This window comes from Sceloporus undulatus, chromosome 2 (genome assembly GCF_019175285.1).
Source record: "Sceloporus undulatus isolate JIND9_A2432 ecotype Alabama chromosome 2, SceUnd_v1.1, whole genome shotgun sequence".
Classification (NCBI taxonomy): Eukaryota; Metazoa; Chordata; class Lepidosauria; order Squamata; family Phrynosomatidae; genus Sceloporus; species Sceloporus undulatus.
Window position 1 is genome coordinate 299213724 of NC_056523.1, and position 19113 is coordinate 299232836.

Sequence of the window (19113 nt, forward strand, 5' to 3'; positions counted from 1 at the left end):
GCACTGCAGTGAGAAAGTGAATAGGGACTTATGAAAGCACAGAGTACAAAATAACCCTGCTGAGGAAACAGTCAAGTTTTCTGTGCTTTCCCGTGCACACTGGGATTGCTGAACAATGTATTGCACAGCATAACAAATGGGTCTTGCAAAAATGCATTCTAGTAGGCAGTGTTCCTTTCCATGTTTCCAACCAGCCAGTCAGCCACCCTTCCCTCTCCCTGAATACTCCATTACACTTCCCTTGCTCCTGTTATTCTAGAGCTGATCCTCAACAGCTGTTGTTGTTGTTATCTGTCAGGGATGCTTTGATTTAGATTTCCTGCATGGCAGTGGGTTGGACTGGATGGCCCTTGCAGTCTCTTCCAACTCTATGATTCTATGACACTATATAAATGTCATAGAATCATAGAGTTGGAAGAGACTGCAAGGGCCATCCAGTCCAACCCACTGCCATGCAGGAAAGTTAAATCAAAGCATCCCCGACAGATGGCCATCCAGCCTCTGTTTAAAGACTCCAAGGAGGGAGATTCCACTACACTCCAAAGAAGGAGTGTGTTCCACTGTCGAACAGCTCTTACTGTCAGGAACTTCTTCCTAATGTTGAGCTGGAATCTCTTTTCCTGTAGCTTGCATCCATTGCTGCAGGTCCTAGTCTCTGGAGCAGCAGAAAACAAGTTAGCTCCCTCCTCAATATGACATCCCTTCAAGTATTTAAACAGGGCTATCATATCACCCTTTAACCTTCCCTTCTCCAGGCTAAACATCCCCAGCTCTCTAAGTCATTGCTCATAGGACATGGTTTCCAGACCCTTTACCATTTTGGTCGCCCTCCTTTGGATATGCTCCAGTTTCTCAATGTCCTTTTTGAATTGTGGTGCCCAGAACTGGACACAGTATTCCTGGAAATGAGTGAGTCCTGCCAAATGAATACATACACACAGAGCAGTAAGGAAAGAATAATAAATAAACGTATACAACATAATTACAAAATATATTATCTCAGTAAAATACAAAAAATGCAATATAATATAAAACAAACTAATCAATACATGTAATGAAATATTTTTTGTTGTTGTGTGCCTTATGGCTACCCTAAGGCAAACCTATCATAGGGTTTTCTTGGCAAGATTTGTTCAGAGGCTTGCCATTGCCATCCCCTAAAGCTGAGAGAGTGAGACTTGTCACTTGCCCAAGGCCATCCAGTGGGTTTCCATGGTCAAGCTGGGATTCAAACCCTGGTCTTCCAGTGTCCTAACCCAGTGCTCAAACCGCTAAACCATACTGGCTATATCATTTGTATATAATCAAATATTAGATTATAAAGATTATAAAACAACATTAAACTAAAGCTCAAAACGCTTTAGAAAATGAGAAAGTTTTTAATTCAGATTTTAAAAAAGTGAAGGGAGGAGCAGTTTGCAAATGTTCAGGGAGGCGATTCCAAGAATATAGAGCAGAGAGTGAAGCCAAGCCAAGGAAGAGGAAAACCTTGGTTGGGTAAGTAGCCAAGAGTTCCTAGAATGCAAACCTCAAGCAGACCAGTAAACAGATATAAGGACTGAAAGATGGGGGAACCTAGTTTGTGAAGGGCTTTAAATGTTAAAACAAAAAGTTTGTACTGAATCCTAGAAGGAATGAGTAACCAATGAAGAGATACCAAAAGTGTGGTGACATGGTCAAAACAATCGGCCAAAAAGATAATGGCACGAGACAGATAGCCTGCGTAGCTTCCCTCCGGAGGAAAAAGAACCTGGAAAAACCGGGTTCTTTTAGCGCCGCAGGGTGGACGTAACGAGTGCACCACTGGCACACTCATTACGTAAGTGACACATGGAAACTTGCAGACACGCACGTCACTTACATCATAATGGCGGCACCCATGTGGATGGGACGCCGCCATTATAGCACTGCCACACCTTGCAGAAAATAATAATATGAATTTTGAAGTGTTTAAAGTATTCAAAGACTGCTGTTGAAACAGGAAAGAACAGATTTATGAATATGTGGTAAACTGACCAAGAGCAGAAATAGACTATCCCATCTACCTGTAGCCAGAGCATGGAAAATTTAGTCTTTTAAAGTACAACTCCCCCAATCCCCCAGCCAGCAAAAGAAAAAAAAGGCTATTCCTCCCCATTTTTACACCAAGATATAGCTTCTGATGCATGAACCTTCCTGTTGTTATATAATAATAATAATAATAATAATAATAATAATAATTTATTTTTATTCCACCTTTTCCCCATGGAATCAAAGCGAATTACAACAAAAACATTAGATACAAAAAATAATCATACAGTAAACATAAGCCAGAATACAAAACATAAACCTAATGTCTAAAGCAACGAATATATATATATATATATATATATATGAACAAAATCCACAGTATCAACATAATAAATTAAAATATACTCTAGCATAGTTAATCTAACTAACAAATATCAACTTTCCCCTAGCAGCAAAAAATACAGTTCAATACAAATACAAGGACAATAATAATACAATAGCAGCAGGAGACCATAGTCCCATATACTCCCAAAACATTACATAGTAATAACTCTTTCCCCTAGCAGCAAAAAAATAAATAAATACCGTTCAATACAAATACTAGGACAGTAGTAATACAATAATGACAGGAGGAGACCATAGTCCCTTATATTCCTTAAAACATTACAAGTTAATAGCAAATTCCTCAATTTAGATTATTTTCATTTTCATTATCATTTTCCCACCTAAAATATACCTTTTTATACACATTGCAGCAAGTCTTTTTTAGATGAGAACTGTATCACAAAATTTAGAGAAGAGGACAAGTTATCTCAGAGATTCAAAGAGTTGTAGTCCAGAAAAGTTACTTTTCCAAGCTCTTTGCCTAGTACTGATGGAAGTACTAGGCATTTCTAGATAACTGGGAATATGGCATTTTTGTTTTGAACCATTCATGGGGCCAATCCTCCAACTACCTTTTGAAACATCATGAGAATGATTTTAGTATCTGGTGAATCCAATCTAGGTTTCAGCCTGAAACTTGATGTAACCACCCACAGCACTAAGGCTATTTGGGAGCTAAAATCCTGAATATTTCCATAGGAGTTCAGTGTAAGACTCTGAGCAGATTCACCAGCTCACTGATTTGGAATCTCCTAGCCACCACTACTGAGTTGGATTTAGGTACAACAGTACCATAATTAGTAAGAGGTGGCACAGACCGCCCCTAAGGGGTGGCCTGCAGCCACCTCCAGCTGTTCTAGATCAGGGCCACGGCAACTGCATGCTGTGGCCCCAACCTGACCTTTCCAGGGTGCAAAAAGGAGCTGCGAAAAGCGGCTCCTTTTTGCACCCTAGAAAGGATGCAATAGCCACAGAGCCACGGCTTTAACGCGCTCCTTTGGCACTGCATTGTGTAAATGCAGTGCCAGAGGAACACCATTACATCACACACCATACGGAGCACCGTGCGGTGTCATGTCACCATGGGGCAGAGTCGAGGCATGCATCATAAGGACACCATGCCCTGATTCTGCTTCCAGGCCAGCCTTAACGGCCACTCTGCACAGCCCCTACGAAAACAGATTAGGTACTTGTACACTTTCATCTATTGGCTCATACTATTGCAAACTATTGCATAGTATTCCTAGGACATGATTTTAAAATTAAACATATAGCACAGGGACATTATTTCAGAAGGCAGTTAGAAGTGGAATGGGGTATAGTGCAATCCTACAGTTATAGCTCTCCTACACACTTATAATAATATAGCTGTCATTGCAAGTTATGATGTAAGGGAAACCTATTCCATTTATTTGAAATCTGCTCACCGGAACAGCTTTCCCAAGATTCATATCTTATTTCATTAGTTGCCTCGAGGGTGTAGCTGTCATACCATTTTACTCAAGCTGCCTTAAGTGCAACATAGATCACTTAATGCAAAAGCACTAAATCTAAATGAATGGACTACAAAACAGAGCAGTCAGGACTGCGATGTCTTGTGCAATGACAAGACTTTTGCAGGAAGCCATTTTGAAAGTTTTCATCAAGCTTCCTCCCAAGAGGTGATGCTGTTTAGCAAACCAAGGGAAAATTAGGAACTAAACCACTCTTGGCTCAAAGCTGAATTTGCTGTATCAGCCTTCCTCAGCCTCCCGAACTGCAAATCTTAACATCCTAAGTAACATGGTCAATGACTGTGCTGAATGGATATGAGGAGTTTTGTAGTCTGACACATCTGGGGAGGGCCACCAAACTAGGGAAATGTGGGCTATGTAAACAGCCTCCTCCCCCCCCCCCCCCCCCCCCTTTTTTTTTTTTCCTCTTTTACATAATTTCAACCCCCCACTACTTTTTTCTTTTTTTCAGATTTTCTGCCTACTTGCAAGTACCACTGAAGAAGGAGACATTGCTTTGCAACAATCAGATCCACTTTAACACAGATTGCTTTACTGCACCAGTCCCTGAGCCCGTATAAATGGACTTTTTCTGGTACAGAAGATGATTGGATCTATTTTGGGTCATGTCATCAGGCCATTCTCTCATCAAAACTCCCTACCAAGAGAGGTTACAGAGGCCTCTGTGTGCTTTTCTACTCAGGCAACCCCTCCAATGCCACCAGCTGTGAGGGTTCCTCTCAGGCAACCCCACCACTGTGGCCAAATATGGGGTTTCTACCCTTTAACCGACCAACTATGAAGACTTACATGGTGCTCACTGCTATTACCAAGAATAAGGGTGTCGCAGGGCCGCAGGGCACACTCCCAACTCCAGGCTTCTTATTGTCTGTCCATGGCGGACAATAACTACAAACAAAGATAATGCTGAGTATCTTTAATAGAACTAATAACACCAGCAAAGGCACTGTTACTTCACAAAATTCTGGTCTTGGGTTACTTCACCCCAAATCCTTAGTGGCAGTAAGGTCTTACAGGTCTTCTTCGAGGTTTTGACCCTCTCCCTGGGCAGGCCAGTAACAAGGTCCCAACGGAATGCTCCCCTTGAACAATAACCCAGCCTCTCTCAGAAGAGCTTGGGGTTGGAGAGTGGGGATGGGCAAACTCCCCCAGGAAAGTCTCCTCTCCAGGGCGTCTCACAGCTTCTGAATCTTCCCCCTCTAGCTGGAATGGTCCTCCCCTTTTGGCTAAACCTGACAGCTTGCCCAAATGCTGACCTTTTCCCTCCATGCAACCGCCTCACCACCTTCTCTTCTGCCCACGCCCTCTTCTTCGAGCGCCTTTCCCTTTTCCCTTTTATCTGCCAGCCCCTCCCTTGTAGGGCCTGCCTCCCGGGGTCTTCTCTTCTCTCCTTTCACCCCAGAGATTGCTGGGCCTTGTAGTTTCCAGTCAGAGTTCTCCCTTTGCAGCTCCACCGCCTCTTCCTTTCCAGGACAACCCTCTTCTGTCTGTCTCCCGTCCTTCTCCTTGTTACAAAGGCTTTCCCTCATCCCCATTTTTGCCACAACGTAAGGACTTTGGCCTATTGCAATTGTGTGACACCAACTATGGGGACCATCTAAAAGACTTCAAGGTACATGTGAGGATTTATGTGACTACTGAACTATCCTCAATAGACATCACCCCTCTATATCCGATGCGGCCACCACAGACACCTTCCCTGAATCCAAGCTCCCAGATAGATAGCATTTTTTTGAGGCCAAAACTGTATAAAAACAAAAACAATTCTTTATTCACAGAAGTTAAACATAACATAACAGATTAATTATCTATTACATTTAAAACATCACACACCCTCTCTCACACAATCCTATCAAGATAACTCAGGCTAATCATACCAAACCCTCAACCCAAACTCCCTTATTTTGCCCCAGACCTAGTCTACGGCCTGGTACAGGTGGGCAGTTTGCGGCATCCTCATCGCGGACTAGGGCTAGATGAGGCCATCATGGCTTGTTGCCCTCTACACGGGCGGTGCCATGATGATGCGAGCATCACGCAGCACCCAAATGGCATGGGCAGGAAGTGATGCAATTGGGGAGCACGTGCACGCCAATCGCATCCCTTCCAGGAAGATGCTTTAGGCAGCTTCTTTTTGCTCCCAGGAGGGAGCACATCATTGCTGCACCATTTGGTGGCTGCGGTAATGATGCGGGGCTAAAAGGGGTGGCATGGAGTTGCCCATCTGTCGAGCCCCTAACTTTGAAGTCCTTGTCTAACTGAATTCCCTACTGTCATTCACCAGCCTTATGCAAATCTCCTCAAACACTCCACCCATCAGCATTCACTCCTACTTTCCAGTCGCAATCTCTCCCAACAACTCCTTACCTTACCTCCTTACTCTACAACATGCAACCAATAAATCAAATAACATTTCCAAATACAACTCCATAGTATCACAGCCTCTTCCTTTTTGTCCTGCTAGAAGGTAAAGTCATTTTCAATCAGGCAGTCACTGGCAGTTGCCCAGGTGCTAAACAGAGAGCAGTATGGAGTTGCATGCTGTTGTTGTTTTTGAATTGTGTTTTAAACTGGCTTGTTATTTCTGTTTTAATAGTCAATCTTGTTTTATGTTTTAATTATAGTCTTCTTTCACTTAATATGAGGAAACTTACTCACTATTGCCGTCATTAATGTTGGCAATTTTGCTCATGATTTGCATAAAACAAAAGTGTGAGTGGTAGTTTTTATATGCTTTAGCAGTCTATTTCAAATAAAGCAAAATTGACCACAAAAAGCAGGGTTTCCCCTTCTTTCTTTCTTTCTTTCTTTCTTTCTTTTAAAAAAGAGCAACATTTGGCTGTTGATCCTGAACTTGCATAAAAATGTTTGGGATGTCAACCTAAGTATAGATATCAGATTTGTTGAACATTGGATTATAAATGCAGAGTAAAACATGCACAGATTTAAAGTGTTTGGGAGGTATGTGAAGTAGCTGATGGATTAGATGTCTTCATTTTGGTCCCATTAGATAACATATCAAACTTGGTGAATCTCTGACTAAGCATTTGGATTTGTATAGTATAACTGACTGACCAAAATATACTTTACAGTATAGATAGTTATGAACTGCCTTGTATGCCTACTTTTGGGGAAATTTTCAGATGCTATAAAGACTCTAAATAATTTCTAAAATATCCCAGCTTCCTTGGGTACGTTCCCTGTGTGATGTAAACCTTCGAACTTCCAGCATTCTACGTTGTGTAGGTAGCCTACTGAAATAGGAAAGTCTTTACAGTGTAGATGTTTAACTTCAAAAATATGGTGGGAGCTTCAGGAATTGTGACAGGGATGTGCAGGACTGGACAGGGCCTTTTCCTTGTTTCCTTCACGTACTGGTAGTATATATTTTGCTGTATAACACATTTGCAGTCAGCAAGGAAAATAATTGGGAAAAGCACTCTGCTAGAAGTTTTCTGTAAATGTAGTTGAATAAAATACAATGCCATGTATCTATTTTTGTTGCCTTTACAAGAAAAGTCTTGATCAATTCAGTCTTGATATATTCTCAAGTCTATTCACAATAAAGTAGATGTAAATTCTACTTTAGGAAAGAAAGGCAATTCACGACTGTATTACAAAGTGATAATGAGGAGTCATCAACAAGCACTAGCATGCTTCCGCACAATTTTTAAGGATGTTGCTTGTCTCAATGTAACACAGCGTGCAATATATTATCAAACCAATCTTGCCTGTTGACATTATGTCAAATAGAATTTCCAGAGGAAGGAAATTAAAAAGGCATGAGAGATGTTGATGATTTTGTAGGATCAAAGAACAGCCTACATATTAATTCAGATGTAGTGATTATCTATGGTTTATTATTGTGGAAACAAATTGCATTAACAGTTTGGGTTGTGTGCTTCCTCTCCTCTCTCCTCTCCATAATGGCTGCAAGGAGGAGATCAGCTTTTGCTTCTGTTTTCGCTTAGCCACAGTGCACTGCACAAACTGAGATTAATCTAAAAATGGTTTGTTTTAACAAACCATCTTCTTTAGACAGAGTGTATTGTGATATTCAAACCAGGACAAACTGTGGTTAGTCTTAAGTATGGTTTGTTGAAACAAGCCAACTTTAAAACATGGGTTATAAAGCTGGTTTTCTGCAAACAAGTCATAGTTAAGGTTATCTACAATTTGGGATCCAGATGTAATGGTGCAAAACTGAACTTAATTAACAAAAAAGAAGCTACCACTCTCCTAGTCAGACTGCTAAACTTTAGTTCATCCCTTCAGGAACAAGCTGCCATTATCTCACACACTTCCTTCTGCCCTTTTCTCATCCAGTGTGTGGCCAACAGATCATGTTAATCTCCTGGCGTTAATATGTAAGGGAGTAATAGTATATTAATATTATATTAATAAGTTAATATAGTTTATCTATAAGCTATTACATTATAGTTAATGATTAATAGTTAACACTTATAGCTTAACTATAAACTGATGTTTAACATTACATCTAAATGTAAGTAACGATAAAAACTGTCAGAATCCAGAACTTGAACCTGCTGTTATTAGAGGAGACCTGTGATGAAACAGAGGATGATGAATGACTTGAGTTCAGGGGAGGAAATCAGGAACTGGTCTCTGAAGCAACCATGCCACCATCAAAGCCATGAGTGTGTCCACTCTTCAGAAATAAAGCAGTTTGACACCACTTTAACTGTTATGACTGTATCCTACAGAATCCTGGGATTTGTAATTTGGTGAGGCACCAAATCTCTCCAACAGACTCAGCTGAATACCAAACAACTAATCCCAGGATTCCACAGGATGGAACCATAATAATTAAAGTGATGTCAAACTGCTTTATTTCTGCAATGTGGAAGAGATACAGTACATGAAATGGATCCACAGGGCCGATGATATCCTTCTGTACTTTGTGAGAAGACGTAGCCCTACCCAAATATTCTGACTGATCCCCAGGACTACCTGCCGTTTTGGAGACAGCCATCACTATTCCAACCTCATATCCAAGGATAGTAAATGCACAGTGTACTTCCTTCTCTACACAGTTCACCTTGTATTACAGGCAGAAATCAGTACCAACAAAACCATATCCAAAAGCACAGAAGGACATCATTGAACATGGATGAAATGCAGTTGCATGTACACAAATCAAATCTATCTTTATTACAAAATTCAAGTCCACTGTTGAAAAGGGCTACTGAGGATGTTTAGCTTTCTTTAGCTTTGCTTTCATTAGCTGTGCACTTTCCATTGCTGCTTTGGGCAATGTTTTCTTTCTTTTACAATACAAAGTATTTTACTGCTTTAACATAATAGTGGGGTTTTTTTGTGTGGGTGTGTGATCAATCAATGGCCCTTTAGCACTGCATTACATTATATTTCATTTATTACAGCAAATACCCAGCATATTTAGCACTGATATTTGGATATTTTTGTGGAGCGACTGATTGACAAATGGCTTTGGCACCGCATATCTTTGTGTGTGTCTCTGGGAACTAAACCCCATGAGATACTGACATACATCGTGAAACTGTCTTCTGGTCTCTCCCAACCAAAGCAGGCCTAGAAAACCAGCTCTGGGAGTTTTCCAGCAATCTTGAGCTGATTTTTGGGAGGGTGCAGTGGGAAAAGGGAAGTCCCACCTTTTACTGGATTCTAATATTAAATAAATAAATATCCACTGATTGATACATTCCTATGTGCATATGATATACATATACATACATTGTATACATGCATACATTGATATAATTTTCTGCATACAACTGAGTGTTCCATTATACCAGCTAAATGCTTTTTAGAATTTGGAGAGACTTATTTTTTCTTCAAAACTGTGGTTCTCATTTTGTTTCTACTGTGAAAATCAACCACACTTGATTGAAATGAGGGGTGGGCAACTGTGTGAGTTTCAGCACCCAATTCCTTCCATACTTCCTGTTGGCTTCCTCCCCTCCCACCCAAAACCAAGCTAAAATCCCTCCATTCTCCTCTGTAAAGGTAAAAAAGGTAAAGGTAGTCCCTTGACATGAATATCTAGTCATAACCAGCTGTAGTGGGCAGTGCTCATCTCCATTTCTAAGCTGAACAGCCAGCATTGTCTGAGGATTGTTCTTATGGTCATATGGCCAGCATGACTGCACCGACTGCTATTACCTTGCCACTAAGAAGTGGTACCTATCTATGTACTTGCATTTGCATGCTTTCAAACTGCTAGGTTGGCAGAAGCTGGGACTAGTGACAGGAACTTACCCCATCATGCAGCACTTGGGCCTCAAACTGCCAACTTTCTGATCTTCCAATCATCAGAATTGGCAACTAACCACTAAGCCACTGCATCTCCTCTGTAGTCCTTCACAAAATGGCACCCAGAAGTGACTGCAATCCCTCTCAAAATCGTGATGGGAAGTGACATCATATCACTTCCTTTTGCAATTTTGTGAGGGAATGAAGTGGAAAATAGAAGTATTTGGGGATAATGCAGGGCTCTTGAAGGGTACTACTTGGTGAGGGGGCAGGGGTATTTTCATGTGTTTTCACACAACTGGGGAACTTTCTGCATGATTGTCAGGCAAAAATCACTCCCCAATTGCCCCATTTTTAAAAACAATTTGGGAGTTTGGAAGCTTTGGGGGATCAGTGGTGGGCTTCAGGGTCAAGAGGCCACATGATGCCCACTCCTGATCAAGACCCAGATGAGATTTATACAGTCTTCAAGTTGCTATTGATCTGCAGCTTCAGCATTCTTTGCCTAAAAACAGCACATCTGTTACATGCCCCTCTTCCCCAATCAAATAAGGTTGAAGGCCTGTTTAGGTAGGAAAGTCTTGCCTTCCAATGAAAAGAGAGAATAGGGGAGCAACCAAGTCTCTTTTAGAAAGGAGTTCAACAGACTAGGAACAGCCACCAAGCAGGCTTCTTCTCTGTCCTCAGTAAACAAATCCCTCTCTCAAAGGTCACAAGAAATGGGCAGGATCATATCAGGAGATAAGGACTTTTAGATAGTCTGGACCTATGCTGTATAGGGTTTTAGAGGTAATAACCAGCACTGTGAATTTCCACTTCTGATCTAGACCAACTCCTTGCTAAAAGGCAAAACCATCAGTCCATTAGAACACAAACTATCTAAGCAGTATTGCCAGAAGATGACAGAAGTGAAGGAGTGAAGCCATAGGTAAGAAAGATCACGAGCTAATCTGACTTGATTTTTTTTTTAATGGGAGGATCACAAATCAACCTGGATCATGAGTCACTCTAATCTGGTTTTTTAAAAAAACATAATCTGTCCTCAACCATTACTAGTAGAAGTCTCTAAAAGGGAGGGGCATAATTTTGCTTACCCATATCTGTAGCTTAATTCTTTTCTCGTTTTTGAAAACAGTTTTTACTTTGAAATCGATCCCAACAGTGCTTACGAAAGCTGATGTAAAAGAATCGTCAGCGTATCGGAACAAAAATGAGGTTTTCCCAACACTGCTGTTTCCGATGATGAGCAGTTTGAACATGTAATCGAAGTTCTGATCTGATGTTTCCTTCTGGCCATACCTTGGGTCTTGTGTAGATGCCATCTGTAATATTCGGAAGGAGGAACAGGTTAGATATAATGATTTGTCAAATATTTTGTCTTCCGTGCTGGTACTGAATAAGTCCAAAGTGTTCATATTTAATTAATCTTCTCAGCAATTGATGCAGGAGGAAGAGGACAATTGTAACAAATAAGCTATTCATCCCACCTCCTAAAATCCAGACTCCCACAATGATTATTTCTATTCCAAAAAATGTTGACAAAGAAAATATACAACAGAAGATGTGTTAGGAGTCACAACCTTAAGCACTGAAAACATATGCAACAGGGGACAATATCCAATTACTCAGCACAATATGAATTCATATCACATTCACAGAAATGTTAAAGAACATTTCCTCAACAGCACTATTTCTGGTTATGTAACACAATCTTAACTCACACCACATCCATAGAAATGTTATGGAACATTTCATCAACTGCCAGCACTGCATTTGAAATTAAATGCTATGAGAAGCAGTGTAACACTTTGTGTAGCTAGTCAGAAGGAGTGAGGGGGATGAGAAAGGGCCTCCCTGGAACATCTCAAAACACGGGCAAGTTTACAGGGGAGAAGACAATCCTTCAGGGAACCTAGATCTGAGCCACAGCCATATATTTCCCACTGCAAAGAGGGGGAAATATTTCCCAAAGGGGGAAAAATCCTGGATGGAAGGGTAAAGAATGTTGCTTTTCTTACAATTTTATCCTGCTGGCAGAAATAGAGTAGGGGTTTGTCCAGTAGGTAGAATTGTGCTGCCCAGTGGCATTACCACCTGGGATGTCACCCGTTGCAGGGGGCATAGCCTCTGGGGTTGGGACCTCCAGGGGCAGGGACAAAAGGGCACACACCTACCTTACTGTTCATGAGTAGAAAGGTGCAGCCCAACAAGGTAGGGGTCATGCTCAGGCAACAGCCCCCGTCCTCCCAGACCTTCTGAGTCCCGTGTGGCTATTGCACATGGGACTCGGAAGATAGCTGCCCCCCAGGTATATCACCGCACTGGATGACACTGCCCCTGGGATGTCACCCAGTGCAGTCCATACCCCCCCCCCACACACACACACTGCCAAGTAATGCCACTGGGGCTGTCTATGTAACTTTTTCATGAGCAGCCAAACTCAGAATAGCATCTATCCATCCTTCTATCTTACATTAAGTATAAGATTTCCAGCACTGGATGAACACTCATGTGGCATTTGGGGAGGCTCTCACAAACCATTTGGTCCCTCTTCAGCTTCCATTCATCAGCTATCTGTTGTATCTTTGGAATTTATTTGGTTCACATTTTAAAGCATGCTAATCAATTCACACTTCTTAAGCCAACAGACAAACCTGAGCCAATTATCCTTATATTTTCATACTTTTCTGAATTTTGCAATGCAGTTGTCCTCCATTTCCACTCCATAGAAGCAGAAAGCTGCGTTCAGAAGAGGGAAAATAGAGTATGAAAGACATCGATTAGAGGATGTTGCTTGCAAAGAAGCATATATTTGAAAAAATGTGCATCTAAATATATTGAAATATTCATGAACATGAATATATTCACATGAGCTTTATTTAAAAAAAAACATCCTTGAATGCTAGTGCAGAATTGGGACAGAACAAACCTGTGATGTGTTTTTTAAAGTGAGCACATAAAATAAAACAGAAAGCTTCATACCTCCTTAGCCCTAACATAGCATTTATCATTTATCTTCTCTGTTTCTAATGGCTGCCCAGCACCATGTTGATTTGTGCTTTGACATCCTTCCAAAAGAGAGTTTTAACTGAGCATTTCCTCAGTAAGTGGAGCAACTCTGCTTGTGGTAGCCTAAATATCCAGCATTTGTCTCTGACAGTATGCTTAAGTGTTCAAGCAAGAGTCCAATATACTCTGTTAATTACGTTCATTTCCTTTCCTTTTCTCTAAGCTCAGGGTAGCTGAACAGAGCTCTTCCCTATCATCACTTGCAATGGCTCCATGAGATGGGTTATTATGGTCTTCTGAGGTAGGTGGACTTGGCCATGGTGATCCATAATTACTTCTCAGTTAAACCACTGTAATTTGCTCTGTGTGGTGCTGCCTTTGAAAAGTGTTGACAAGCCACAGTTAGTGCAAAATGCAGAGCCCAGACTGTCATCTGGTACAGTTGCCACATATTACCAGTCTTGAACCAAATTCCTTGGATTCCAGTTTGTTTTGAAAAGTTCAATTGAGGGTGCTGATTTTGATCTACAAAAGCCTACATGGCTTGAAGCCAGGATATCTGAAATACTCCTCCTGTATCACTGTGCATAGAATCTAAGATCTTCAGGACAGCTCATATTGTATTTCCCACTATCCCAAGGATCTGGTGCGTATGTAAAGCAGGACTTTCTCTATAATCCCCTTCCAAAAGAAGTCAGGCTGACCCCATCCTTGTTGAATTCCTCAGTTGTTAAAATGATATTATTTTGTCTCACTTTCAGTTTCTAAAATGGGTTTCAAAGTGGACTTTAAATACGATTTTATAGTATGTTAATAAAGAAATAAAGATATTTTGGTCAGCCAGTGAATGTCATGGCTGAAGGAGGATTCGAACCTTGGATTCCCCAGTTTTAAACTTGTTAGTTTATTTATTTAATGCTATCCCATCCTATATCAAAAAATCTCAGGACAGCATGCAAGTAAAATCAATGCAAATAAGTTCATAGAATCATAGAATTGTAGAGTTGGAAGAGACCTCTAGGGCCATCCAGTCCAACCTCCTGCCGTGCAGGAAATCTCAATCAAAGCATCCCCGACAGATGGCCATCCAGCCTCTGTTTAAAGACCTCCAAAGAAGGAGACTCCACTACACTCTGAGGAAGTGTGTTCCACTGTCGAACAGCCCTTACTGTCAGGAAGTTCTTCCTAATGTTGAGGTGGAATCTCTTTTCCTGTAGCTTGCATCCATTGTTCCGCGTTCTTGTCTCTGGAGCAGCAGAAAACAAGCTTGCCCCCTCCTCAACATGACATCCCTTCAAGTATTTAAACAGGGCTGTCATATCATCCCTTAACCTTCTCTTCTCCAGGATAAACACCCCCAGCTCCCTAAGTCTTTCCTCATAGGGCATGGTTTCCAGACCCTTCACCATTTTAGTCGCCCTCCTTTGAACACACTCCAGTTTCTTAATGTCTTTTTTGAATTGTGGTGCCCAGAACTGGACACAATATTCCAGGTGGGGCCTGACCTCCTGTATGAGCAGAATAGAGTGGGACTATTACTTTCCTTGATCTAGACACTATACTTCTCTTGATGCAGCCTAGAATCACATTGGCCTTGTTAGCTGCCACATCGCACTGTTGACTCATGTTCAACTTGTGGTCTACTTGGACTCCTAGATCCCTTTCACATGAAACTACACGTACTGGCAGTGGTGTCCCCTGCTCTGGTGTCACCTGATGCAGGAGTGTCACCTAGTGTAGCAAGGCTGCCAAGGGGTGGCAGTGGCCAAAAAGGCACACTGGACTCTCTCCTTTGATGATGTGGCCTTCTTGTGAGGAGGCCTCCGCTGATGCAGCAAGCCAGCAGAGGGGTGCTTGGCAGTGTCCTTTACTGTGACAGTGGAGATCTCCTCATGAGGAGGCCTCCACTGCCATGGCAAGCCAGTATGGGCACAGCAGGAGGAGGGGCCAACCAGATGTCACCCCTTTTCTGTATATTGGCAGCCAGGGCAATTCTTTTAAGACTAGTATTATGTGATGTCTACAAAGTATTTCAGTCAGCAATTGAGCTGCTACTTCTGAGTCTTCTTCAAGGGCAACCTGACATAGAGTGCATTGTAGTAGTCTAATTAAGAAGGTACCAGTGCATGAATTACTGTGCCTCTGTTATCTCTGTTGCAGAAGGGTAGCTGGCACATCAGTTGAAGATGGCACTGAGCACTGTGAGCTCCACATGGTCCTCCAGTGACAAGGGTAGATCCTTAAATAATATAGAATCACAGAATCATAGAGTTGGAAGAGACCATAATGGCCATCCAGTCCAAGCCCCTGCCATTAGGGATAGAAATGTATTTGCTATTGCTACTGCTATATGCAGGAAGACACAGTCAAAGCACTCCCGACAGATGACCACCCAGCCTCTGTTTAAAACCATGCAAAGAAGGAGACTCCACCACACACTGAGATAGCATACGTCACCGTTGAACAACTCTTACTGTCACCAAGTTCTTCCTAATGTTTAGGTGGAATCTCTTTTCCTGTTACTTATATCCATTGCTCCACGTCCTAGTCTCTAGAGCAGCAGAAAACAACCTTAAACTTGCTGGCTACTGCTCCTTCAGGGGGAATACAACCCCATCCAGAATAGACTATTTAGTCATTTCTTAAACTGATATTCTCATTCAACCTTCTCCGATTATGTGACATCCAGATATACTGCAACTCCCACTATCCCCAGCCAAAACAGGTTAGTTATTTTGGCTACTACACCAACATTTTTGACTTCAAGCATTATGCTAGCATCCTTTCTTTATTATCATATTGTACCTCTCCAGTCCAGTGCAGACTATACCTCAACAGCTGTAGCTATAAACAAACTTACTTAAGAGTCAGTCTTGTATAGTACATTGAAACTGAATTCTGTGTAAAATCAGCATCTTTTGGCAATCTTTCATTTCATCCTCCATATATAGTATCTGATGAAATATTAATGTATCACTCCTTAAAGCTGTGGTTTGCTACAAATGCTAATGGATGCATATAAGTAAAAAGGAAGCTATTTACATTTTTTAAAAAATTATTTAAGAATTTTGTTTTTCCAACAGGGGTGCATATTTACCATGTATGTGTACAACAACGTTAAGCAACCCACCGCAGTTAATTATCTTATGACACTTTTCTTGTACATATATGATCACAGCATTTAGTAATATTTTATTTACTTAAATTTATATCTTGCTTTTCTCCCTAATGGGACTCAAAGCAGCTTACAATATAACATCCACAATTTAAGATGGATTACTATTATTCCCCTCACAAGGTGGAAGAAGACTGATGTTGAAGGAAAGTAGCTTGCCTAGGACTACATGGTATAATTTGAACCAGAGAGATTTCATCTCAAGGGTTTCATGACAAATGCTTATGTAGCTTAATAGACACCTGAGTGTGGAAACAGACTTCCCAATATGGGAAGCATTTTCAAAACCACTGGCAGATGGCTGGTATACTAGAAGTCACTGGACCTTTTGCATCCTGAAATGGGAAAAAGCCAGGGACTGTAGGACTGAAGGCCTGGGCCTTTTCTGATGAACAAGGACTATGGCATCATCTAGCATGCTATCACTCCTTAGACTCTCTATTCTCTCTGAATTTAGCTGCAATCTCCATGGCAGCTGGACAGGAAATTATTTTTTCCCAGCAGCAAAGCATTGTTATGAGCTATTCATAGTTTAATCCAAATTATTTTGGGTTAGCATGGCCTTGAACTATCAATATCTATCTACTTTATATAAATATTGTCTTAAAGCTGCCCACATTTTGGAATTCTTAATTTATATTTTGGAATTTTAATGCATTTCTCTTTTAATTGTATGTTATTTTACTGCTGTAATCCGCTTGGATTCCCTGAGATTAAGCACAATATAAATAATAATAATGATAATGATAATGATAATTAGAATTAGAATATCCATAATTATTCTTCGCAAGGTGAAAAAATAGTTAGGAAATCCCTCCAGAAAGAATAATAGACCAGGAAGAATTTTGTGCAATTTTCTCAACACCCTGAAGTGTTGTGGAGGAATTTTTCTGTTGAAAATGTGTGTGTGTGTGTGTGTGTGCGCGCGCGCACACACACACACACATTTTCTGTACAGAAAGCATGGGGGTGCAAAACCCCAAAATCTTTAGCTGCAAAATAATTCCTATGCAATATTTTGTGACTTTCAAATCTGATGAGAATGCTGCATAGGAGTATTTGTTTTCTTTTGCACAAGGGGGGGAAATTACTATAATTATTCACCCTTGCATGTGAGGACCAAAATACTGAGGCTGTACATCCCTACATAAAAAACTGTCCTGGTGAGAACCTGCACTTCAAATTTTACCGCTATACAACTGAGAGCACCCAAATTATATCTCATGAAGAGCACTTCACAGAAGGGCTTCTGAGTCATTAGGCACTGGTATACACCTGCACTTTCTTCTTGCTAGACTACGAAAGATACAGACTAATCTTGAATGCATGTTAAATAAAACAAATAAATAATAAATAAAACCTTTATTTCTATCCCGCTTCTCTGTTACAACAATTGGAACGGCTTACACTTTAAAATTATAGCAATGCATTCTATAAATGACCCACTCTTCCCTCCTCCCTTAAAATTACAATTAAACATATAACAATTAAAATAGTCTATTAGACTCTCTCAAATTTAAAAATCATAAAATTAACAGTTTTTCAAACTGGGCAAATGGGCAATGGGAGACACAACATACGAGAAATCTTATCGGTTTTCCTATTCGGAAAAGGCCTGCTGGAAGAGATCTGTCTTGACAGCTTTTACAAAGCTATCTAAGCAGGTAATGTGACGAATCTCTTCTGGCGGGCTGTTCCAGAATCTGGAAGCGGCTGAAGAAAAGGACCTCTGGGAAGTAGCAATCAGTTTAGTCTTTAAAGGCTGCAGTAGGTTCCACCCAGAGGAGCTGAGTGTGCAGGGCAGATTATATGGAAGAAGGCGAGCCCATGAATAGGTTGGGCCCAAGCCATCTAGGGCGTTAAAGGTCAAAACCAACACCTTGGAGTTTATCGCACTGGCCCTAAAACGGGCCCAGTGCATTCTAAAACGTGCACGTGGTGTGCACGGAACAGAATGGGGCCAAGAACCTCATTTTACTGCACAATGGAATGCCGCCTTTGCAGCCAGGTGTTCCAATTGTGTCCCCGTTTCATTCCAGAGGGTGCCATTTCTGAGAACGCTTTAGAACAGTTCTCAGAAATGGCACCCTCTGGAACGGTATGGGGACACAATTCAAACGCCCAGCGGCAAAGGCGGCATTCCACTGTACAGTAAAATGGGGTTCTTGACCCCATCTCGCTCCATGCGCGCCACACACGTGCATGTTTTAGAACGCACTGGGCCCATTTTAGGGCCAGTGCGATAAACTCCCTTGTACTGCACCTGGAAGTCAACAGGCAGCCAGTGGAGTGGTTTCAAAATCAGTGTTATATGGTCACTCCTGGATTTTCAGGTGACCAACCTGGCTGCCATATTGTGTACTAATTGAAGTTTCTGAGTTAAGCACAAGGGTAGCCCCATGTAGAGCGCAATGCAGAAATCAAGTTGTGAAATTACCAGTACGTGTACCACATTTTCCAGGTCCCCCGGTTCCAGGGGCACAGCGACGGTCAGCACTCCTGACTGTCACATTTACCTGATTTGCCATCTGGAGCGATGGATCTAGGAGCACTCCCAAACTGCGAATACAGTCCTTTGAGGGGAGTGTGACTCCATCTAGGACTGGTTGCTGTATCCCGATACCCAGATTAGGGGCCCCTATTGTGTCTGGATTCAGTTTTAATGTTTTCTCTCATACAGTCCATTACTGCTTTAAAATATTCATTGAGAGGACATATGCCATTGGCAGTCAATGCTGAAGACCGAGACATGGAGAAATCTATCTGGGT

General features: G+C 41.4%; 1 protein-coding gene across 2 annotated transcripts in view; it reads right to left on the reverse strand.

Moving 5' to 3' along the window:
• RAB3C (RAB3C, member RAS oncogene family) overlaps positions 1-19113 on the reverse strand; it is a 164728-nt gene that overhangs the window by 130629 nt on the left and 14986 nt on the right. For both annotated transcript variants that reach the window (XM_042447373.1, XM_042447375.1), the window contains exon 2: positions 11255-11482. In XM_042447373.1, the coding sequence (XP_042303307.1) occupies positions 11255-11482 (228 nt within the window). The remainder of the gene's footprint in view (positions 1-11254; positions 11483-19113) is intronic.